The following is a 19,034-nucleotide window of genomic DNA, read 5'->3' as shown; positions in this document are numbered from 1 at the left end:
TACCGCTCCCTGCCACACATCACAAGATATAATACACGCTACAATACCACTAGTACATGCCCACAATATGTCCCACTCACCCACCCACTCCCTCCCTAACTCCCTACAATATGTACAGTACTACTCCCTCCACCCCACGCTCGCTTCCCCACAAGGTCACGATACTAATGCCCAAGTGCTGGAGGAGGAGGCGGGGACGGGCGGGAGGCTACCCTAACGTTCTGCTCGCCTGACATACCTACACACCACTGCTTCATTCTCTTACACACATGTAGTGGGTTCAACAATAAAACCACACCCCCTGGGTTTTGACTCTCTACTAACAGCAACTATTCATTGTGGTCAGTTGACGCGCCAATTGTCGCCGCATGCGATGTCCACCGAAACAAGTGCAACTTCATCACACCATTGTCTGTCACGCACCAAAACGAGTGACCATACACATTGAATGATTGTAAATGTCGATTGCGTGTCATCTAGCAGTCAGTCGGTCATTGTATCTGCTAGTCTAGTCTATCCACTGCTGTCCTATTAATGTGTCTCATCGTCCCAACACCCGCTCTGCTTTGTGAGAGGATCGTGTGGTTGAAGTTCCATGTCTAGTGCGCCATTTGTTTGGCCAACGCTAATGCCCACATTATGACTTGGAGCCTCGTTGAATGCACCACCGCGTAGAATCAGAACACCCGTGTGAATGCACTTTGGACGCGAAAAAAGTCCATGCAATGCAATGAAAAAATAAGGAACCCAGAATCAAACCTGCTCAAGACGTGCTCGGGTCGAGCAGTCCAATTGAGCCCGAACACCTGCGCTATGCTGCGATCATATCCTAGGTCGCCGTCAAAATTCGAAAACACCTTTATGCGGAATAGAATATCCTTCGAGTGATGCCATGGACATCATGTGCTTGGTCTCGTATGGGTGCATGCCTAAGCTCCGTTCTTCACACCATTGCTGGGTGGTGAGCTAGCCCCTGGCTTCTCCGAGCTCAGCATCTTCTGATACATGCCCTTGATCGCCGGGACAGTGACGCTCGAGCGAGGCCAGTAGTTGTTGACAGTGAATGCCCTAGACTAGTTAGTTATCCACAAGGCAAAGCTGCAGACACATCACTTACCAAAGACGCTCCTCTAATTCCGGATCATTACGCGTCTCTACACGAATGTAGTTACCAATGGCAATCAGCTCCACCTTGAGAACCTTGATCATCTGGTCCTTTTGCGGATAATTCTTGGGCGTCGCCTTTTTAAGGCGGCTAAGGTTATCACGCACAGGTCGAAGTCGCTTTTCAATCAAGTCCTCCGGCTTGCTGTCTTTGGGCTTCGGTGTTTCAGTACTGCGGCTGGCACCCTGACTCTGGCTGTGCGAACGTGGGCGTTCTTCCATCGGACGTTGACGGTCCTCTTTAGGCCATGATCGATCCTCCTTGGCTCGTGGCCGGTCATCCTTGGGTCTCGACCTATCCTCTATGCTGACCTTTCGACGGAAATCAGGCGTGTCAGTCCTGTCGAGATGCTGCGAACGACGATCAATGCTGTTGCGTTCAACACGATGTTCTTTGCGGTGCATATCAGATGGCCTATACTGGTCGCTGTGCCTTGGACGGTCATGACTGCTCTTTTCATACTGTCGGCTGTCGCTACGGCTCTCGGGATGACGACTCTCACTGTTGCTATGCGAACGTTGAATAGGTCGATCTGTCTCGCGAGACACAACTTTGCGCACTGCCCCAGAAGGTGCCGGACTGGCAGAGCCGGATGCTTTGTCAATTCGGCGAGCATTGTTGAGATGGTGCTTCTTGTTATTACGATGATGGTTCTCCATGAGACGCTTAACATTGGGATCCGGGCTAGCCTTATCCTTGAGCACCATGAGAAGATAGTTTGCCCTTCGAACAAGATGGACAGCACCAGGCGATTTCGCGTTCTTCTCCTCGCCCTTGGTGCGCTCTTCTTTCTTGTCTACTCGATGCTCTTCAAGATAAAACTTGTCACTCAGCCCAAGCTCCACATCGTCGCGGATTTGACCCCATGCACCGTATCCATGTCGTGAGATACCAATGCAGAGCATACCATCCTCTCGAGCACCCCAAGGGCATGAGTAGCTGGCAGGTTTAATCGCGTCGGGCACACGAAAATTGCGCCACTCGGGAGTTGCCTCTACGGCTTCCTTCAGGATGCGCATTTCGATAGGTCGATCAATGATTGTCTCAGCATTAATCTTCTTCACCATGCCGAAGTCGAAGAGCACAGCCTTCTTGTCCTTCTTGGTGAGCGCGCGATTGGTTTCCATTTCCAAATTCTTTAGCCTGGCCTGCTCCACCTTGACAAGTCTGGTGCTCTCCGCAATGACTTGGTCCAGAGTACTTTTCACAACGGACATGTCCCGACCCACCAATTTCGCAGCTTGCAGCATTTCATCGCCACGCTCTTCAAGTGACCCATAACGCTCATATGCACGAACGAGGTTACGAGTCTCCCTGGTGGTGAGTGGGCGTTTCGGATCGCGCTTGGTATTATCGTCTTCAGATGGCTCATCATCATCAACCTCAACCGGTGTAGCCGCAAGAGCGCGTTTCTTCGCGGCTCGTTGCTCTCGCGCGCTTGCCGCAGCTGCTTTGCGCTTCCTAGGCGCGCTCTCCTCAAGCAGCTTCTGGGTTTCTTCCTCTTCTTTGCGTTTCTGAATATCGGCTTTGACAGCATCAAGATCGTCCTTGGGAATAATATCATCCCACTCCAGGTCAATCTTGACATCTGTATACTCAAAGTTCTTGAGAAACTCTGCACCACCGTCAGAGGTAAGGCCAGCTGCTTCTTCGGTCTTGTGTTCTTCCGCATTCTCGAGAACAGCGTCGATGTCGAGTTCTTCAAGCTTCTTTTGATTACCAGATTGTTCAAACATCTTCTGGCCACGACGCTTAAGGATATTATTGATATCATCAGCTGAGGATGGCTCAGCAGCTGCACGGCTCATTTTGTCGTTGAGCTCCTTTTGCTGACGGTCAGTGACACCACGCTGGATGGTAATGAATTCAAGCATGCGCTTATTTCGCGCGCGTTCCAGAATCTCTTCTTCGATGGTGTCTTTTGAAACTAGACGATAGACACTGACTGGCTTCTGCTGGCCGATACGGTGGGCCCGAGCCATGGCTTGCAGATCAGCTTGTGGATTCCAGTCCGAATCAAAAATGATTACAGTATCGGCTGTCATCAAGTTAATTCCCAGACCACCAGCTCGGGTCGATAACAAGAAGCAGTAATCATCACTGCCAGGGGCATTGAAATGGTCAATGGCGATCTTTCTCTCAGCGGCAGGAACAGTACCATCAAGACGCTGGAAGGGATAATTGCGCAGCTTTAGGTAGTCTGTCAGGATGTCCAGCATATGGACCATTTGACTGAAGATGAGTACGCGATGCCCGTCAGCCTTGAGTTTACCTAGAAGGCGATCTAGTAACATCATCTTTCCACTTGTCGTAATGAGGGCTTTCAACGTTTCATCCTTGGTAGCATCACCTCGGATGAATTTCGCTTCCGCGTTCGGGAAGAGCAACGCATGGTTGCTTGCCTTCTTCAGCTCCATAACGATGTTAAGCAGTGACTGCTTATGACCAGCGCCGCCTTCATTGAGAGCCTCGTAATTCCGCGTAAGAATGTTCTTGTAGTACTCTAGCTGGATATCGGATAATTCGACACGAAGGATCTTTTCTGACTTGGGTGGCAAATCGTTCTCTACCTTTTCCTTCGTGCGACGGATCATGTAAGGTTGGATGGCTTCACTAAGCTCGGCAAGCTTGTGACTGGCATCATCGGACGCGAGGTCGACGTTCTCATCGACAGTGATCTTGCCGGGCATGAGGAAGTCCATCAAGGCTGCTAATTCGCCGAGTGTGTTCTGAATGGGAGTGCCAGTAATAAGAAGTCTGCTTGGAGCGTTGAACTGTCGCAACCGATCGTACAGCTGCGATTCGCGGTTTTTTAATCGGTGAGCTTCATCGACAGCAAGGAACTGCCACTTTATGCTTGACAGGAATTGCCAATCTGCCAAGACGTACTCATAGGTCGTCAGTAGTACGTTGAACTTGGTCTTTCGTGGGTTGCCGTCTATGAGCAATTCTTTGTCTCGAATGATGCTTCGAGCGTCTTCCCTGCCGGTATAGATCACATAGTTAACATCGGGCGTCCAATTGTTGAAGGTATCTGCCCAGGCCGGCATGGTTGACAACGGCACCACGCATATGAAGGGACCATCTTGGCGACGATCGTGCCTAAGCCAATTGATGAAGGAGACGGTCTGGACAGTCTTTCCGAGACCCATCTCATCAGCAAGAATGACGTTCGTTCCTCGACACCAGTTATGAGCGAGGAAGTTCAGACCCTGAAGTTGAAACCCCCTGAGCTGGCCATACTTTATGTAGTCAGGCTGCGCATCCAGCTTCACGAACTTTCTACGTGTGTTAAGATTCGATTCGCGTGTGTCAGAGGTTGGTCGATTCGATGAACGGTCGAGGTAACGATCAATCTCAGTTTGTGACAAGCGACTGATGAGAGAGGCTGGCTCCCATGTACAGAATTCGTAAGTCAGACCCTTCCCTAATTGTGTTGGTTAGATAATTTGAATTGAAAACGAGGTACTAGCACATACACTTTACGAAATACTCAGTTTCGTCGTCGCCATCTCGTGAGTCAATCACCCGCTCAACAACATGGAAGTCCAGCTGACTCTCACGTTCGGCTTCACGGGCAACCATGTGTTGCTCAAACTCCTCTGGTTCTTGCTTCTTCCGCGCGTGATAGTACATGTCGCTCCTTACGGGTCCCTTGAAGTAATTGTCAAGCTTGCGCCAACCCTTGTGTGCGGACGCAGTCTTGTAATTTTCCCAAGTGGAGTGATAATGGGCACGGTCTTGCCATTTGATCTGGTGTCTGTTAGAACCCTAAACCACCAGGCATCAGTCGGGGTATACTTACAAGGTACTCAAAGTCTTTCTTCTCCACGTAGTGAGGGTCAGGCTCTGCGATGGATTAGCATGGGATATGAGAGTGCGTCGAATGCCATACCTATCCCATCAACCGGTCGATGATCAAGGATCTTGTCTATGACAGGGCCAGTGTCCTCGACTGCATTTGCCCAGTAGTTGGGAGTCGTCTCGTCCTCGTCTTCTTCAAAAGGATCTTTGTCGTCGTCCTCATTGTAGTTGGTGACGGGTGCTGCAGTGCGCCGTGCAGAGAAGCGCACCTCAGCTTGCGAGGGGGGGAGGCGACCCTCAGCTACCAGATGCTGACGTTGACGTTCCTTCTTAGTCGGAATGTGCCTGCGTGCGCCAACATAGCCATCGGACTCGGAATCAGAGCCTGCCGAACGATGTACTGGTGTTGGCTGTTTCGAGGCTGCATATTTGGGGTCAGTAAGGCTCAAAGATCCTGGGGAGGAGTTGATCGAACCTTTTCGCGAGGCAGTCCTTTGACGCTTGCGAGGCTGACTAGAGCCAGAATCATCATCTTCATCATCGCTGTCGACCTGAGATGTGTCAGTGGGATGCTGGCCAATTTGCTGAGGCTCTCTTACGACACGACGACTAGGGCGGGCACGACCCTGTATAAAAAATTAGCTCCAGTACGCAGAGTCTATACATGACACGTACGCTACGACGTAGACCATAAAGCTCTGGGTTCTGTGTGATATAGTCCTCCTTCTCATTGCTGGCCTTGCGCTTCAGTGGCCGTCTAGAATCTTGTGACGTGGGGCTCTGCGCCTCGTCGCTCTCTGCTCGCTCAGATGGCGGTGAGTCAGAGTCGTAATCGCCGTCTGGCTCGCCCTCGGCATCAACGTCCTCGGACGAGTCTGAAGCAGCAGCCACCTCCTCGTCTTCGACATCATCATCTCCCGGCGCATCGGCATCTGAACCAGGTTCGGGTACGGTAGGTCCGTTAGTGTCAGACAGATCGCTGTCGCTGTGTTCAGAAGGGCTGTCTGTGGTGGTAGTCTGCGCCGCGAGAGGCGACAAATGGCCATTTGTGTACGATATGGAGGCGCCATGGCCCGGTGAAGTAGGCATTGCGACGGACACGGCTGTGAGAGATGGTCAGCATGCTTTTTCGATGACTCCGAGGCCCCAACGGGAGCTAGCGAGCGCGTTGGATAGAGCAAAACTACGCGACGCAGAGCAACCAAAAAGCGACGCGAACGAAGGAGAAAGCCCCAGGCAATGGAGGCGTGATGGAAAGTCGTGATAGTCGATGGACGGGTGATGGAAAGTGGGTGTGGGAGCGGTGTGCGGCCTTCGAGGGGCAGAACGAGCAGAGACGACCATAGGGGACTCGAAAAAGCGCGCTGAACGCAACAGGAGGTCTCATGAAGGGAAGGATTCGGGTGACTCGATGCAGCGACGTGATATAGTGATGGAACGAGAGACTTGGGTGAGGCCGGCAGCGCGAGTATAGGGCAGGTTTGCTGGCAACAAAGACACACGCAGCAAATCAAAGGGGCGTGTACTCACAGTCCATGTCTGCATGTACCCTCACTACGGAGAGTGGGGTGACGTCTTGAGGAGGGCGAGGTGTGGGTGGTGGTGAGGGTTGTGGAGGGTTCCTTAGAGTCGGGGCTGCGTCGCTCGCTGGACTTGTGCTCGGCCCTTGCACAGTATCCCGTAGCGCACAGCCGCCGCCACCAGCAGCCAATCAGAACCTGGCAGTCGATGCTTACCACAGCCGTGAATGTCCAGGTTGGCAACGTCAGTCAAGTTCCAGTTGAGCGAGATTGTGTTGCGACTCTTCGACTGCATCTCCTACGCCGCCGTCGACTCTGCCTGTGAGAGAGCTGTCGCCAGTCCTCGAAGACCGTCTCGTCTGCCTCCCCTTTCTACGCCCCTTCCATCTGGCAGCGCGCTCCTGCCTCGGTGCTTTGTTCGTCCAAGTCCCACGGTCGCGCACTTTGTTCGCAAAATCCCCCGCCACACTTCGCTGTGCGATTGTTTTGTAGCGCAGAGTGCAACCAGCACCCACGCCCCGAGTCACCGCCACCATGTCTGACAAGCTCACTCGGTATGCCCATCAACGACTCCGTCAGTCTATGCCAGTGATCCATGACTAACTTTTGTCGTCCAGTATTGCCATTGTCAACTCGGACAAGGTACCCCCCACTACCCCTCCCACGCACAAATTTTGGCCAACCCACTAACATGAGCATGTTCGCCATAACAGTGCAAACCCAAGGTATGTCCGACCTTACTACTAGTACAATTCCCAGTCGTAGACCATCTAACCGTGACAAGAAATGTCGCCAGGAGTGCAAAAAGTCCTGCCCTGTCGTGCGCACCGGCAAACTGTGCATCGAAGTCGAGCCCTCTTCTAAAATCGCCTTCATCTCGGAGCGCCTGTGTATTGGTTGCGGTATCTGCCCCAAGAAATGCCCCTTCGATGCCATCAACATTATCAACTTGCCCACGAACCTCGAGACCCAAGTCACACATCGATACTCGGCCAACAGTTTCAAGTTGCATAGACTGCCTATGCCCCGTCCGGGACAGGTACTGGGTCTGGTCGGAACAAACGGTATTGGAAAGAGTACCGCATTGAAGATTCTCAGTGGCAAGTTAAAGCCCAACTTGGGGCGCTTTGACAACCCGCCAGATTGGGAGGAGATCCTCAAGTACTTCCGTGGATCTGAGCTTCAGAGTAAGGGCGATTGACACTAGAACACCAAACAACAGATAGCATGGCTAACACCGTCAGACTATTTCACCAAGGTCCTCGAAGACAACCTCAAGGCTGTCGTGAAGCCTCAGTATGTCGACCAGATCCCCAAGGCCATCAAGGCAACCGATCGCGCCGTAGGAAAGCTCATCGAAGCCCGCTCACAAATGGACAACCTCGACGCCATGATCGATGAGCTCGAGTTGCGCCACATTTTCGATCGTGATGTCGGTCTCCTTTCTGGTGGAGAACTGCAGCGTTTTGCCATCGCCCTCGTCTGTGTCCAGCAAGCCGATGTCTACATGTTCGACGAGCCGTCATCCTTCCTTGATGTCAAGCAGCGTCTCGCCGCCGCCCGTAAGATTCGCAGTCTGCTCCGACCAGACGACTACGTCATCGTCGTCGAGCACGATCTGTCTGTGTTGGACTATTTGTCGGATTTCATCTGTGTCCTCTACGGGAAAGCAGCTGTCTATGGTGTCGTGACATTGCCAGCCTCTGTCCGTGAAGGTATCAACATCTTCCTGGACGGAAACATCCCTACCGAGAACTTGCGTTTCCGTGAGGAGTCTCTCCAGTTCCGTATTGCTGAAGCGGGCGAGGAGTATATGGTTGATCATAACCGAGGCTACACCTACCCAAGCATGCAGAAGACTCTTGGAGGTTTCCAACTCAATGTCGAGTCCGGCTCATTCACTGACTCCGAGATCATCGTCATGATGGGTGAGAACGGTACTGGAAAGACGACCTTCTGTAAGATGCTGGCGGGCGCCCTGCAGCCGGATGGCGACACCAAGGTTCCCAAGATGAGCATTAGCATGAAGCCTCAGACGATCACACCCAAGTTCCAGGGTACGGTCCGACAGCTCTTCTTCAAGAAGATCAAGGCTGCTTTCCTGAGCCCGCAGTTCCAGACCGACGTTTACAAGCCCTTGAAGATGGATGACTTTGTTGACCAGGAGGTTCAGAACCTGTCTGGTGGTGAATTGCAGCGTGTCGCCATTGTCCTCGCTCTTGGTCTTCCAGCCGATATCTACCTCATCGACGAGCCTAGTGCTTATCTTGACGTCGAGCAACGTATCGTCGCCTCCCGTGTCATCAAACGCTTTATCATGCATTCCAAGAAGACTGCATTCGTTGTGGAGCACGATTTTATCATGGCCACCTATCTGGCTGACCGTGTCATTGTCTTTGACGGTCAGCCTGCTGTCAAATCCCGCGCCAACAAGCCTGAGTCACTTCTCACTGGTTGCAATACCTTCTTGAAGAATTTGGACGTCACCTTCCGCCGTGATCCCAATTCGTTCCGCCCCCGCATCAACAAGGATAAGTCTCAGCTTGACCAAGAACAAAAGCTGAGCGGGAACTACTTCTTCTTGGAGGATGAAAGTTGAAGTTGTCCCTGATGAACACAATACGTCCCCATCCCAGCGTCGCCCGAACGGGCATCTCAGGTCAGGGGCGACCAAGAAGGGCAACAAGAAGCGTGGCTTGAGGGCACGCTCAACCAGTCTGATTGACGAAGAGGAGGGACTTGAAGACGATCAAGAGGAAGATGACAAGCCACTAAGCGACGATCTACCTCCTGGGCTACTTGTGTCGTGTTGCCTACATGCAATAAGGGATACAATGTGTGAACGAGATGATGACCGGGTCAAGTTAGGTGATTGTCGTAAGCCTGATTGAAGGCCTTTGGTGGTGGCACGTCAGATGTGCCAAAAGTCTAGATGAAAGCAGAAGAAAACGGCTTCTCATCGGTGATAGTACCAGAATTGAATCAAGTGTTTCATCATGATTGGATGCAGATGAGGTGGTTAGTTGGGAGTGACGATGAGAAAGAGTGGACCAAAAGGTCAAGAAGCGTGTGATGTATCTAGATGCTCGTTGATGGTGGACTCTGCCATGCGAAGATGACATAGGGGACACTCTACCAATACCTTCTTTGCCGTGTCATCCGCTGCGTCGGCACTAGCATCTGACACGGGTCGTTTCTGACCGGCTATAGAAATTGAAGAGGTGGGTGTCGTTGACACGGTCGTTCCCTTGGAGTCTTGCAAACTCTTGACTGAGGTTTCATCCTCGCCATCCACCGCAATGGGCTGAGCAAAGGCATTCTTATTACCCTCTGCGGTTGCCAATGTGGTGTGCACTGCCCCAGTGACCCAGCCATCCAGCTTGTTCTTCTGCCTGCCAGCCCTTTCCCTGGCGCTCAGGGCCTGCCATTGCTTCTTCGTCGGCGCGGGTTCCTGCACCTTGACATAGGTGCCCCCGCACTCAGCCTCGTGTTGCGCCCACCACCCGTCGCTTTTCCCCGGCGCCCGATTCATGCTCCTTTTCACGAGGCCGAAAAATGGGGGCTGGGTGTTGCAGGGACCGTTACATTGCCAGACATGTCTGCGATGGGACGCAACCTCGTCGTGGAAGGTGTGGTAGATGGTCACGTCGTAGGCGCCGTGGTGGTTGATGGCGGCGGCGAGACGTTGAAAGCCTGGGCCGTGACCCGTGCCGTCGTCGCCGCGGGCGTGGCGCCAGGATGTGGTGAGGAAGAAGTAGGCGTGGATGGCTTCGTGGAGCAGGGTGTTGATTGTGTCGGATCGGGGACGGTATTGTAGGAGTGGGGTGCTGAGTTTGAGACGGATGCGTGTGAATGTCCCGGTCGAAGGGTCCTTTGAGAGTTCGCAGATTCCGGCGCAGCTTTTGGACTGGTTGTTAGTTGGGTGTTTGAGGCTGGGTTTATGGAAGCTGGAAAGAAGCAAAATGTGGGTTTGGATTGCTTGGCGATTGCTTCAGATGCGGTGGGGGTTGAGGGTGGGGGGTTTAGATCTCTAGCAGGTGAGACTGTTGTAGGTTACGACAATGAACAACGACACGGCATGATCCAACATTCAATGTACATGAAAATACAGTGGCACTCACAGCGTCAATCGTGGCGACCACAGCACCTCGACACGTGGAAGCAAGAGCTTGCGGAAGTAGAGCACATTGTAATGAGCAAACAAGTCGTGGACGTCGACAAAGGGCTCCCCATTACAGATGATGGCATTCACGGCTTGCTGTGCGTGTTGCTGCTCCATAGACGGCGTCTCGAGGGTGGCAATGGCTGCCAGCGCAGCATCCTCATCTGTCACGGGCATGATGGCTACCAGACATTGTTCTTCGGCATGCGCGGTCACGGTCGTGTCTCGGGGGGTGGGACGGTAGAGAGTAGTACGGACTCTGGAGTGGGTTTTGACCTTTATGCGAACGTGGTCGTGGTGCTTGGGCGGATAGGGCTGGCGGGATTGGACAGGGGCAAGTCTCAAAGAGCGCAGACCATGTTAGTTACCGGTATAGTATATAGTTATAGATAGTACAAGTAGTAGTAGTACCGGTAGTAGTAGTACGTCCCCAGCAAGACAACCCAATGTGATTAGACAGCCCAATGCGAATTGAACTGCAATGATCAAGCGCGCCCAGCCCAACGTGCCTGGGCTCTGATCATGTTTGCACGCGTTTAACCCCCCCTTGCTGTCGGCTCCCATATCTAAATTGCCCTCTTGGTCGCCTTCGCCGTCGCCTTCCCTCCGAGGCTTCCCCCCCCCCCTGACGCCGTGACTCCTGCTGTTACTCTTGTCTGTTCCTTTTCCTGCTGTGCCCCCGTCTACTCTTCTTTTGCAATTTTGGCAGGGCATCGTCAAGCAGAAAGTGCGAGAAAGATCACAGGCGTGCCAGATATCTTGCCCTGTTACACAATAGCCGTTTACACTTCGCAAGGCCCGCACCGCTCAACATACAGCTTATGACGCAGCGCGCCCGAACCCCCATGTCCATGCCCGCACACAAACATCACCACTGCGCCGCCAACACGTCCATACTGTCTGCTGCTTCTCCATCCACTCGCCGCCATACCTGCGCCTCGCCTGCAAATCGCTCACTGCTGCTGCTGCTGCTGCTATTGCCACCGCCGCCACGCGAATGTGCTGCTCATAGTCGCCCTCCAGCCTCATGGCGGCCATGGACACTCCGCGGGCCGTTGATCTTGTGCGCACCGCCTCGCAGAACTCGACCCTGTCCAACCCCAGGAACCGCAGCATCCAGCGCGTCCGCCCCTCGAAGCGCACGTCGAATGCATCGCTGAGTCGCAGCCGTAGTAGGGCGCATTCTCCTGCCGAGGACACCAAGAGCCTCACCTCGTTCCCCTCGCTGTCGCCTAGTCCCGAGCCCTCGCCCATACAGTCGCGTGTCAATGGTTGGTTCAGGGCTGCAGTAGCCCCAGAGGAGACAGTCAGGGCTGCAGAGGCTAAGACAGTCCCATCGCTGGACACGGTCAAAACGATTTCGCCGCCAGATCTGGGCAAGACTGTCGGGCCTACCTCGACCGTGCGCAAGGTCACCAAGTCGACACAGCAGATAGTGGGCACTCTCGTGGCCGCTGCTTCGGCAAAGGATCGCTCAGCCCTCTTCGATGACACGCCGGCGGAATCAGCAGAAGTTCCGGGCAACCTCCACTTCGCCAGCGACGAGAACATCAAGGACGCCATTAAGCAGAGTGGTGCCGTTGCGCTCGTCAAGCAGTTGGCCGGCGACCTTGCCCAACGAGATGCACAAATCACCGCATTGCGAAGGCGAGCCGAGGAGCGAGAAAGGGTGTTGAAGAGGATGTTACAGGAATGCGAGGTGTCAAATATGGACATTGAAAATAGATTACGAGAGCTGGACAAGGGCAAGGATCAGTCCCACGACCTCACCAAAATTAGAACTAGGGGAGATAGCGCGGTGACTGGGTTGCATCCTGATGACCCAATGGAGGACCGGCTAGCCAGAGCTATGGAAGACGAATTGGCCGAGCATCCTGATGCCCTAGGTATGGATTCTGGGAACGCAGTACCCATGGCCGACGTCCTGTCAATCAACTCGGCCGCCTCTGATGCGCCTCGTGAGACAGGAAGAGGGAATTGGAAGACCTTCATCTGGAGTGGAACGAGTAGGAAAAGCAGTAGAGCTCCCTCTGTTGCGAGCTTGGTTGACCGAGACGCAGAGAGTGTTGCAGGGCAGAGTCGGCCACGGGCATCAAGCAACGCAAATGCAAAACCCCCACGGAAAGCATTAGCCAATGATCTTTTTGTCCCTCCTACGGGCGCTGTACCCGCATTGCGCAGGCTTCATAGCCAGGACCATACTACGGAATCATCAACGCGTCGGTCATCATCGTCTTCAACTTCCCTGGCCACTTGGGCGCTGAAGATGGTCGCTGGTAATAGCATGACGAACAACAACAAAGGCGGCACTGTACGAGGGCGTAAAAGCATAGCCTCGGAATCCGTGGATCGCACAACTTCCATCGACTCCACCAGGACAGCTCAATCTGCCAAGTCTACATTAACAAATACACAGAGGAGAGCACGAGCATTGGGTCCGAATGGCACTATCAAAAGCATCAACGTGGATGCGTCAAAGAGTGTTTCGAATGGCGCTGGACCGATGGCACCGACTCGCGGTGCAAGCAATCTTGGGCCGGTGGAGATGGATCGCATTCTACCCGAAGACTCTCGTCCGCCGACGTTGGTACAACACCATAACAAATTCACAACTTCGAATAACGAGTACCTGACTGATCGCTTCGGCTTCATCTACGATCAGCGAAGGAAGAAGAGACAGAGCGAAGCTGCGGCTGAACTGGTCAAGCAGAAACGAAGCAGCAATGTTGAATCGTTGGGAGATACACGCGTATTCAAAAGCCTCGGAGAAGATGGAGGAAAAGATGATGCGATTCCCTCTCCTGCTGATCCAAACGAGTCTGGGACACGGCCATCGAGCTCTGGATCAGACAACCAGCCTAGTCAGCCTACCAGTAAGACATGGGTAGACTACCTCAAATTGGCCACTCATCCAACTGAGTTGCTCTCGCACACGCCCTCTGTTGCGCCGATTACAACAGTGGAGGCCCCCGAAGTCGAGAGTTCTGCGTTGAAGATCAGTCAAGGGCAAATCACTTTAACTAAGCGCGGTTCACTACCAACGACTAGTGTCAACCCAGAACCTTCTCCTTCGCGTATCATATCTGGAAATGCTGAGCTATCTACTGTTGCTCCTTCACCTGGACCAGCTACGCCCATCAGTCCATACCCGCCGCCAATCGACCCTGTCAGATCACTCCTCGACCAGATGAGCGAGCTGCATGACAACTTGCAAAAAGAGCGTACGGTCAAGTGGAATGAATTCCTACGCAAGGTCCGCGCTCACAATAAGCGAGATGGGGATGTGGCTAGTACGGAGGGAGGGACAAAAGGCCTTGCCATGCCCGAAACATACCTTGCTGATGGCGAGATTGTTGGTATCGCAGGCCTAGGCAACAAGGGCAAGGTCGGACGCGCCAAGTGGCAAGAATTTCGACGGCTCGTCTTGGGTGGTATCCCAGTAGCCATGCGAGCGAAAGTATGGGCAGAAGCAAGTGGCGCCGCAACTTTACGTGTACCAGGCTATTACGAGGATCTTGTCAACAATGGTGAAGACGATCCCATCATTGCGACGCAGATTCAAATGGACATCACACGCACCCTCACAGACAACATCTTCTTCCGCACTGGTCCCGGCGTGCAAAAGCTCAACGAAGTGCTTCTGGCATACTCTCGTCGCAACCCCGTCGTCGGCTACTGTCAAGGCATGAACCTCATCGCCGCATGTCTTCTCCTCATCATGCCCACTACTGAAGACGCCTTCTGGGTCCTCGCCACTATGATCGAAGACATTCTTCCACAGCACTATTACGACCAACACCTCCTCACCTCCCGCGCCGATCAGACTGTGCTTCGCGCCTTCGTCAGCGAGATTCTTCCCCGCCTATCCGCTCACCTCGACCAGCTGGAGATTGAGCTCGAAGCCCTAACCTTCCAATGGTTCCTCTCCGTCTTCACAGACTGTCTATCGGCCGAGGCGCTCTTCCGCGTCTGGGACATTGTCCTCTGTATGCACGACGGGTCGACGTTCCTATTCCAAGTCGCTCTCGCCCTGCTGAAGTTGAACGAGAAGGCGCTCTTGCGATGCGACACAGCCGCCGGTGTATACCACTACATCAACCACCAGATGACCAACCACGCCATCTCCATCGACGGCCTCATCCAAGCCTCGGACGCCCTGGGCAAAGTCATCAAGCGCAAAGACGTCGAGGAGCGCCGCGCCCGCGCCGTCGCACACGAACAAGAGCTCATGAAGCAACGCGACGAGGCGCGCCAGGAACGTGCGCGCAAACGCGCGAACAAGTCTTCGGCCGATAGCGTCGTCTCTACGTCTGCGCCGGCTGGGGACAGCGAGGAGGACGGAAAGAGTCTGTCGGCTAGCCTGGATGCAGAGTTGTCGTTACAAACGAGTCCTATGCGCACGCCCAGGTCGAGCAAAAGTCAGAGGAGCGAGGATGAAGAGGAGGCTGAGTATTTGAATTCGAGCCTCGAGTCGACGGATCGGACGCCGATGCCATTGGAGGAGGAGTGTTTGTGGAGGGCGTAGGGGGGGTATGGTGGGGGAGTCTACGGGAAATGGGACAGGGGACGGGAGGTTCAAGGGGGGTTTTCTTTTGTCGAGGTGGGAAATAGCATTGTGTGGGTAGGTTTGTTTGACGTGTTTCTTCCTTGTTTTTTTTCTTTGTTGTCTTGTCTTGTCTTGGTGGGAATGGAATAAATCAAGCATATATACCCCCTCCCTTTGTTGACGTTGAGATTGGATACTTGGGTACTGATATCGTTTTTTTTATCTCAGTAGCGTTTTCTTTGTTTTCTAGAAAGACGGTGTTTGGTGTTTGGATGGAGACTCTGCTCTCTTTCTCTTTGGATGAGTAGCTTGCACGTTCGACGATAGAATTGAAATACTGTTTTACAATCATATATTTGTAGTTTCTGGACTCTGGACTCGACTGTGTTTATTTACAATGGTGATGTGCCAGATACGATAGGGTTTTCAGCTCAACCGACTTGCTCTGTCTCACTGTAAGGTTCATTTCGAGTTTCTCGTGGTGTATCGAATGGATGGGGTCATGTATACTATACAATATATATTACACTAAATTACTACACTCTTGTCTCTCGTGTACAATTTGTCTGCACACACATTCTTCGTTTCAAACATCACCAAGGAACCAACGATAAAGCACAACCACATATCCCCCATTGTCCTACCCACGCACCCCCAACTTCTTCCCCCGTTGTCCCAGCGACTCCGTCCCATCTCGTAGCAAAAGCCCGCAGTCCCAGTCCCAGAGTCGCTCGCTCGCGTCGTTGAGTGCGCCTTTGTACTGTGCGAATGGCGGAGGAGCACCACTGTTGGCTTAGCGTGATTGTGCTCGTAGTTGTGCGTATCGAGATTGAGCCAGAAGAAGGACAGCGTGGTGTCGGAAGGGTAGATTGAGGTTGTGCTGGCTGCTTTCGAAGGTATGGGGTGGTTGGCGTGGAGTGACCTGGGCTGGAGTTGGGTGTTAGGGGTGTTGGTAAGTGCGGGATCTGCGGTGAGGTGATGCTGTTGAGGATTGGAGCTGCTGGGGCTGGGGTGATGGGTATCTAACAGGGTGGAGCGGGCTTTGACTCGGAGAGTGAGGGTGTTGGTGAGGCGATTGGAAGGAGCGGGCGCGAGGGTGCGGTCAGTGCTGATGGCGTGGTGGGTGAGAGGCGACGGCACCGTACGGCGAAGTATTGCTGTGCTGTTAATAGGGATTGTTTGTGCTTGTAGTACTCGTTTAGCGGTATGATGGACTCGACGGTCGCGCGTTCAGGGCTTATGCGTAGTTATCGTGATGGTTTTGTACGCCACGGCGAGCGTCCGTTTGTTCCAGCAGCGATGGCCATGCTGGACGGCGCCGGATGATGAAGATTTTCTGGGCATTTACTTAAATGTAATGTTTTTTGAGCGCTCTTCCAGCTCTGTGATCAGCGTGACTATGAGCGTTCGGGGCTTGTGTGGGTGTCGCAGTGGCCTCGTGGCTCGCAACGAGCGTCCGCATGCTTGTATACAATGGCCGAACTGCAATCTGCAGTAGTCCAGGACTTGTAGAGATGGTTACAGAAGCAGTACTGGTTATTGCTATGTACAGGAGTCAATTGCCTGATCCAGGCTCGCTGTACACTGGCGTGAAGGCGCCCTGGAGTCACCAATGTCGCTGAGCTCAGTGAGCTGCTGTCGCTGTGCGCTGCGCACAGTGAACAACTGTGGCATTCCAGTTCCCGTATCATTAGTTAAAGAAGCAATAGAGGAGATAGCTTTGTGCTCAAGGCGTTCTTCTAATTCGGGTCCGCTGAACGCTTCAATGCTCTGGAGGTGACTGAGCTCACTGAGCCACCATAGCTTCTCGCAGTTAGCCATTGCGACAAGATGACAGCGACAGCTTGTCTTCTCTTGGATCCATCTGCTGAAGTCTCTGTATCTTCTTCTACGGTGTAGCTGCTGGGATTCCTCGCCATTCTTCACTTCGTACACAGCTCGCGCACTGCGGCTTCACGACTCACGTAGCCAGTCACTATGGTCACATCATCGGCTGGCTCAGTGACAATCCTCACAAATTTTGTCAATTTGTGGTGTTCTGTCTTTCCAACCTCACGGATCGCTCGTTGAAACGCAGCACTGACTGCCCACTACACCCGCCCATACCTTATGGTATACAACATAGTAGCAGCGCCATTCCCCACTCTAATCTTGATGTTCCCGCCCATCCTTGCCTCCATCTTGATCGCCACTTTTGACGATTCTGGTCCGTGCCCCATGTTGTTTTGCCCGCAAAAACGCGCTCACCTTCACCTGCGCCTCTACTACGCCACGGATCCGCCTCAAATCCACATTCACCTGCGCTCCCAACCTCCCACGCTAAACTACTATCTGCCTAGATTCGGGGTACCTCTCCGGCCTCCGGCGCTGAGTCATCAGCGTGCACGAGCCATGTTGCTTTGAACGTAAAAGCAGGCCGACCTCCCTCACTTCTACACTCCAATCCACTTCTCAACCACCAACCACCAACAAAGCATCGAGATCCACTCCAGTCTTTTCAAGTCTGGGTGATTCCGATACAGCATTGACTATTTCTTTTAGTCATTCAAGGTTTTTGAAGTACCTTCCTCTTTGGTCTTTGATACTAACATAGTTTAGGTTTATGGTGTTGTGACTTCATACAACATCACTTCAACATGGTCATCAACAACAACAACATCATCACTTCAGCATCTTGCTTTTACTTCAACATGATCATCAACAACAACTACTATCCGACATGAAGTCACATCATCAACATACATCCAACAACAACTCAATCATCAACACACACTTCAACAACAAGTCAACCATCAACCAACATCATCTCAACTTCTTTCTTTGCTGTATCGGACATCAATTCAAAACACCACCCGGCTTCTGGATTCCTGGATTTTCGACAATCACTTTCGAACAGCTGTCCTAGAAGTAGGCGCTGGGCACCGGACAGGAGGGACTCTTCGACAGATCTCCTGGGCGTTTCCATCTACGGATGGTCAAACGCTTTGCTCGAAACCCGCAAATATCATGGATGGCACAGGGTGTAGACAAGGCTGCAGGGTCCCTACGAGTTGGAAACTTGGGTTCGGGTCGACAATCACAGCTGGATGCTCGGAACATTTTGGGTTTGGATTCGGAGGATCGCTTTAGGCAGTTGAGTCCACCGATCGGTGTTGGAGGATAGAGGGTCAATGGCTTTTGCTAAACCTGGCCTACCAATCGGTTTGCTGAATGGTGCGGGAGGACAGACGGTCAATGGTGCTTGCACTAAACCAGGCCTACCATTCCAGCTTGGATTTCCTCCCTGATTGCATGTCACCGGCGCCCTCATGGGTCAGGTCAAAGTGGCATGTCTTTAGTGCGCTGGTAAAGGGTTGGTTGGATTTTCTTCCGGGCATCCAGTCATTGTTCGACTTTGGGGGTAACAGGTTCTGGGAAGGATGGGGTTGGAACATTCATCAAAGGTTCGACTTGAGGTTGGAACAGGTTATTGGTTCAAGGAATGGTTGGCATTAAAAGAAATGCATTATCACATTAAATAAACAATGAACAAACATCAAACAATCAAACAAAAATTCAAACTTTTCATCATCACTTCTCTTCTTCTTGATTGACTTTGACATTATAACTTGACTCTCTTCTTACTTCTCTTCTTACATCTCTTCTTACCCTTCCTACTTCCCATCCTTTTTACTTACCTAGGCCATGACTTCCTACGTGACTAACATACCTTCTTCTTACCTACCCTTAACATCTATCCCACCTTATCTCTCCATGTATGTCTACAATAATGTCTTTGCTTTAGTGTCGTCGCATACATAAATGTTCCAAGTCACATGTACTATCACCAAGACGTTA

At 52.6% G+C, this 19,034-nt stretch overlaps 6 protein-coding genes across 6 annotated transcripts; 2 read left to right on the top strand and 4 right to left on the bottom strand.

Moving 5' to 3' along the window:
• Nucleotides 1-929: 929 nt before the first annotated feature.
• On the bottom strand, nt 930-6,506 carry IAQ61_005954 (uncharacterized protein; the record flags this gene model as incomplete). Its single annotated transcript, XM_066096999.1, has 9 exons — nt 930-1,068; nt 1,118-4,592; nt 4,645-4,918; nt 4,971-5,014; nt 5,061-5,390; nt 5,445-5,520; nt 5,569-5,595; nt 5,645-6,072; nt 6,500-6,506. The coding sequence occupies 9 exons, from the start codon at nt 6,504-6,506 to the stop codon at nt 930-932; spliced, it is 4,800 nt and encodes a 1,599-aa protein (XP_065952991.1).
• Nucleotides 6,507-6,734: 228 nt separating this feature from the next.
• IAQ61_005953 (uncharacterized protein) lies at nt 6,735-7,025 on the bottom strand (the record flags this gene model as incomplete). The annotated part of the gene is made up of 1 exon (XM_066096998.1): nt 6,735-7,025. The coding sequence occupies one exon, from the start codon at nt 7,023-7,025 to the stop codon at nt 6,735-6,737; it is 291 nt and encodes a 96-aa protein (XP_065952990.1).
• RLI1 (Fe-S cluster-binding ribosome biosynthesis protein) lies at nt 7,024-9,088 on the top strand (the record flags this gene model as incomplete). Its single annotated transcript, XM_066096997.1, has 5 exons — nt 7,024-7,043; nt 7,107-7,131; nt 7,203-7,214; nt 7,274-7,676; nt 7,734-9,088. 5 exons carry the CDS (start codon nt 7,024-7,026, stop codon nt 9,086-9,088), a joined length of 1,815 nt encoding a protein of 604 aa, XP_065952989.1.
• Nucleotides 9,089-9,547: 459 nt separating this feature from the next.
• IAQ61_005951 (uncharacterized protein) lies at nt 9,548-10,828 on the bottom strand (the record flags this gene model as incomplete). The annotated part of the gene is made up of 2 exons (XM_003835994.2): nt 9,548-10,388; nt 10,611-10,828. 2 exons carry the CDS (start codon nt 10,826-10,828, stop codon nt 9,548-9,550), a joined length of 1,059 nt encoding a protein of 352 aa, XP_003836042.2.
• Nucleotides 10,829-11,309: 481 nt separating this feature from the next.
• Nucleotides 11,310-15,176, top strand: IAQ61_005950 (uncharacterized protein; the record flags this gene model as incomplete). The annotated part of the gene is made up of 1 exon (XM_003835995.2): nt 11,310-15,176. Exon 1 carries the CDS (start codon nt 11,679-11,681, stop codon nt 15,174-15,176), a length of 3,498 nt encoding a protein of 1,165 aa, XP_003836043.1. The 5' UTR covers nt 11,310-11,678.
• A 549-nt stretch (nt 15,177-15,725) lies between these two features.
• On the bottom strand, nt 15,726-17,400 carry IAQ61_005949 (uncharacterized protein; the record flags this gene model as incomplete). Its single annotated transcript, XM_003835996.2, has 4 exons — nt 17,304-17,400; nt 16,748-17,148; nt 16,596-16,679; nt 15,726-16,354 (listed from the first exon to the last, which is right to left on the bottom strand). The coding sequence occupies exons 1-4, from the start codon at nt 17,375-17,377 to the stop codon at nt 15,726-15,728; spliced, it is 1,188 nt and encodes a 395-aa protein (XP_003836044.2). The 5' UTR covers nt 17,378-17,400.
• Nucleotides 17,401-19,034: the final 1,634 nt, after the last annotated feature.

The sequence above is a fragment of the Plenodomus lingam genome (genome assembly GCF_022343315.1).
Source record: "Plenodomus lingam strain CAN1 chromosome Unknown contig_23, whole genome shotgun sequence".
NCBI lineage: Eukaryota > Fungi > Ascomycota > Dothideomycetes > Pleosporales > Leptosphaeriaceae > Plenodomus > Plenodomus lingam.
Note: the sequence above shows the minus strand (reverse complement) of the source record. Positions and strands in the feature narration are given on the sequence as shown.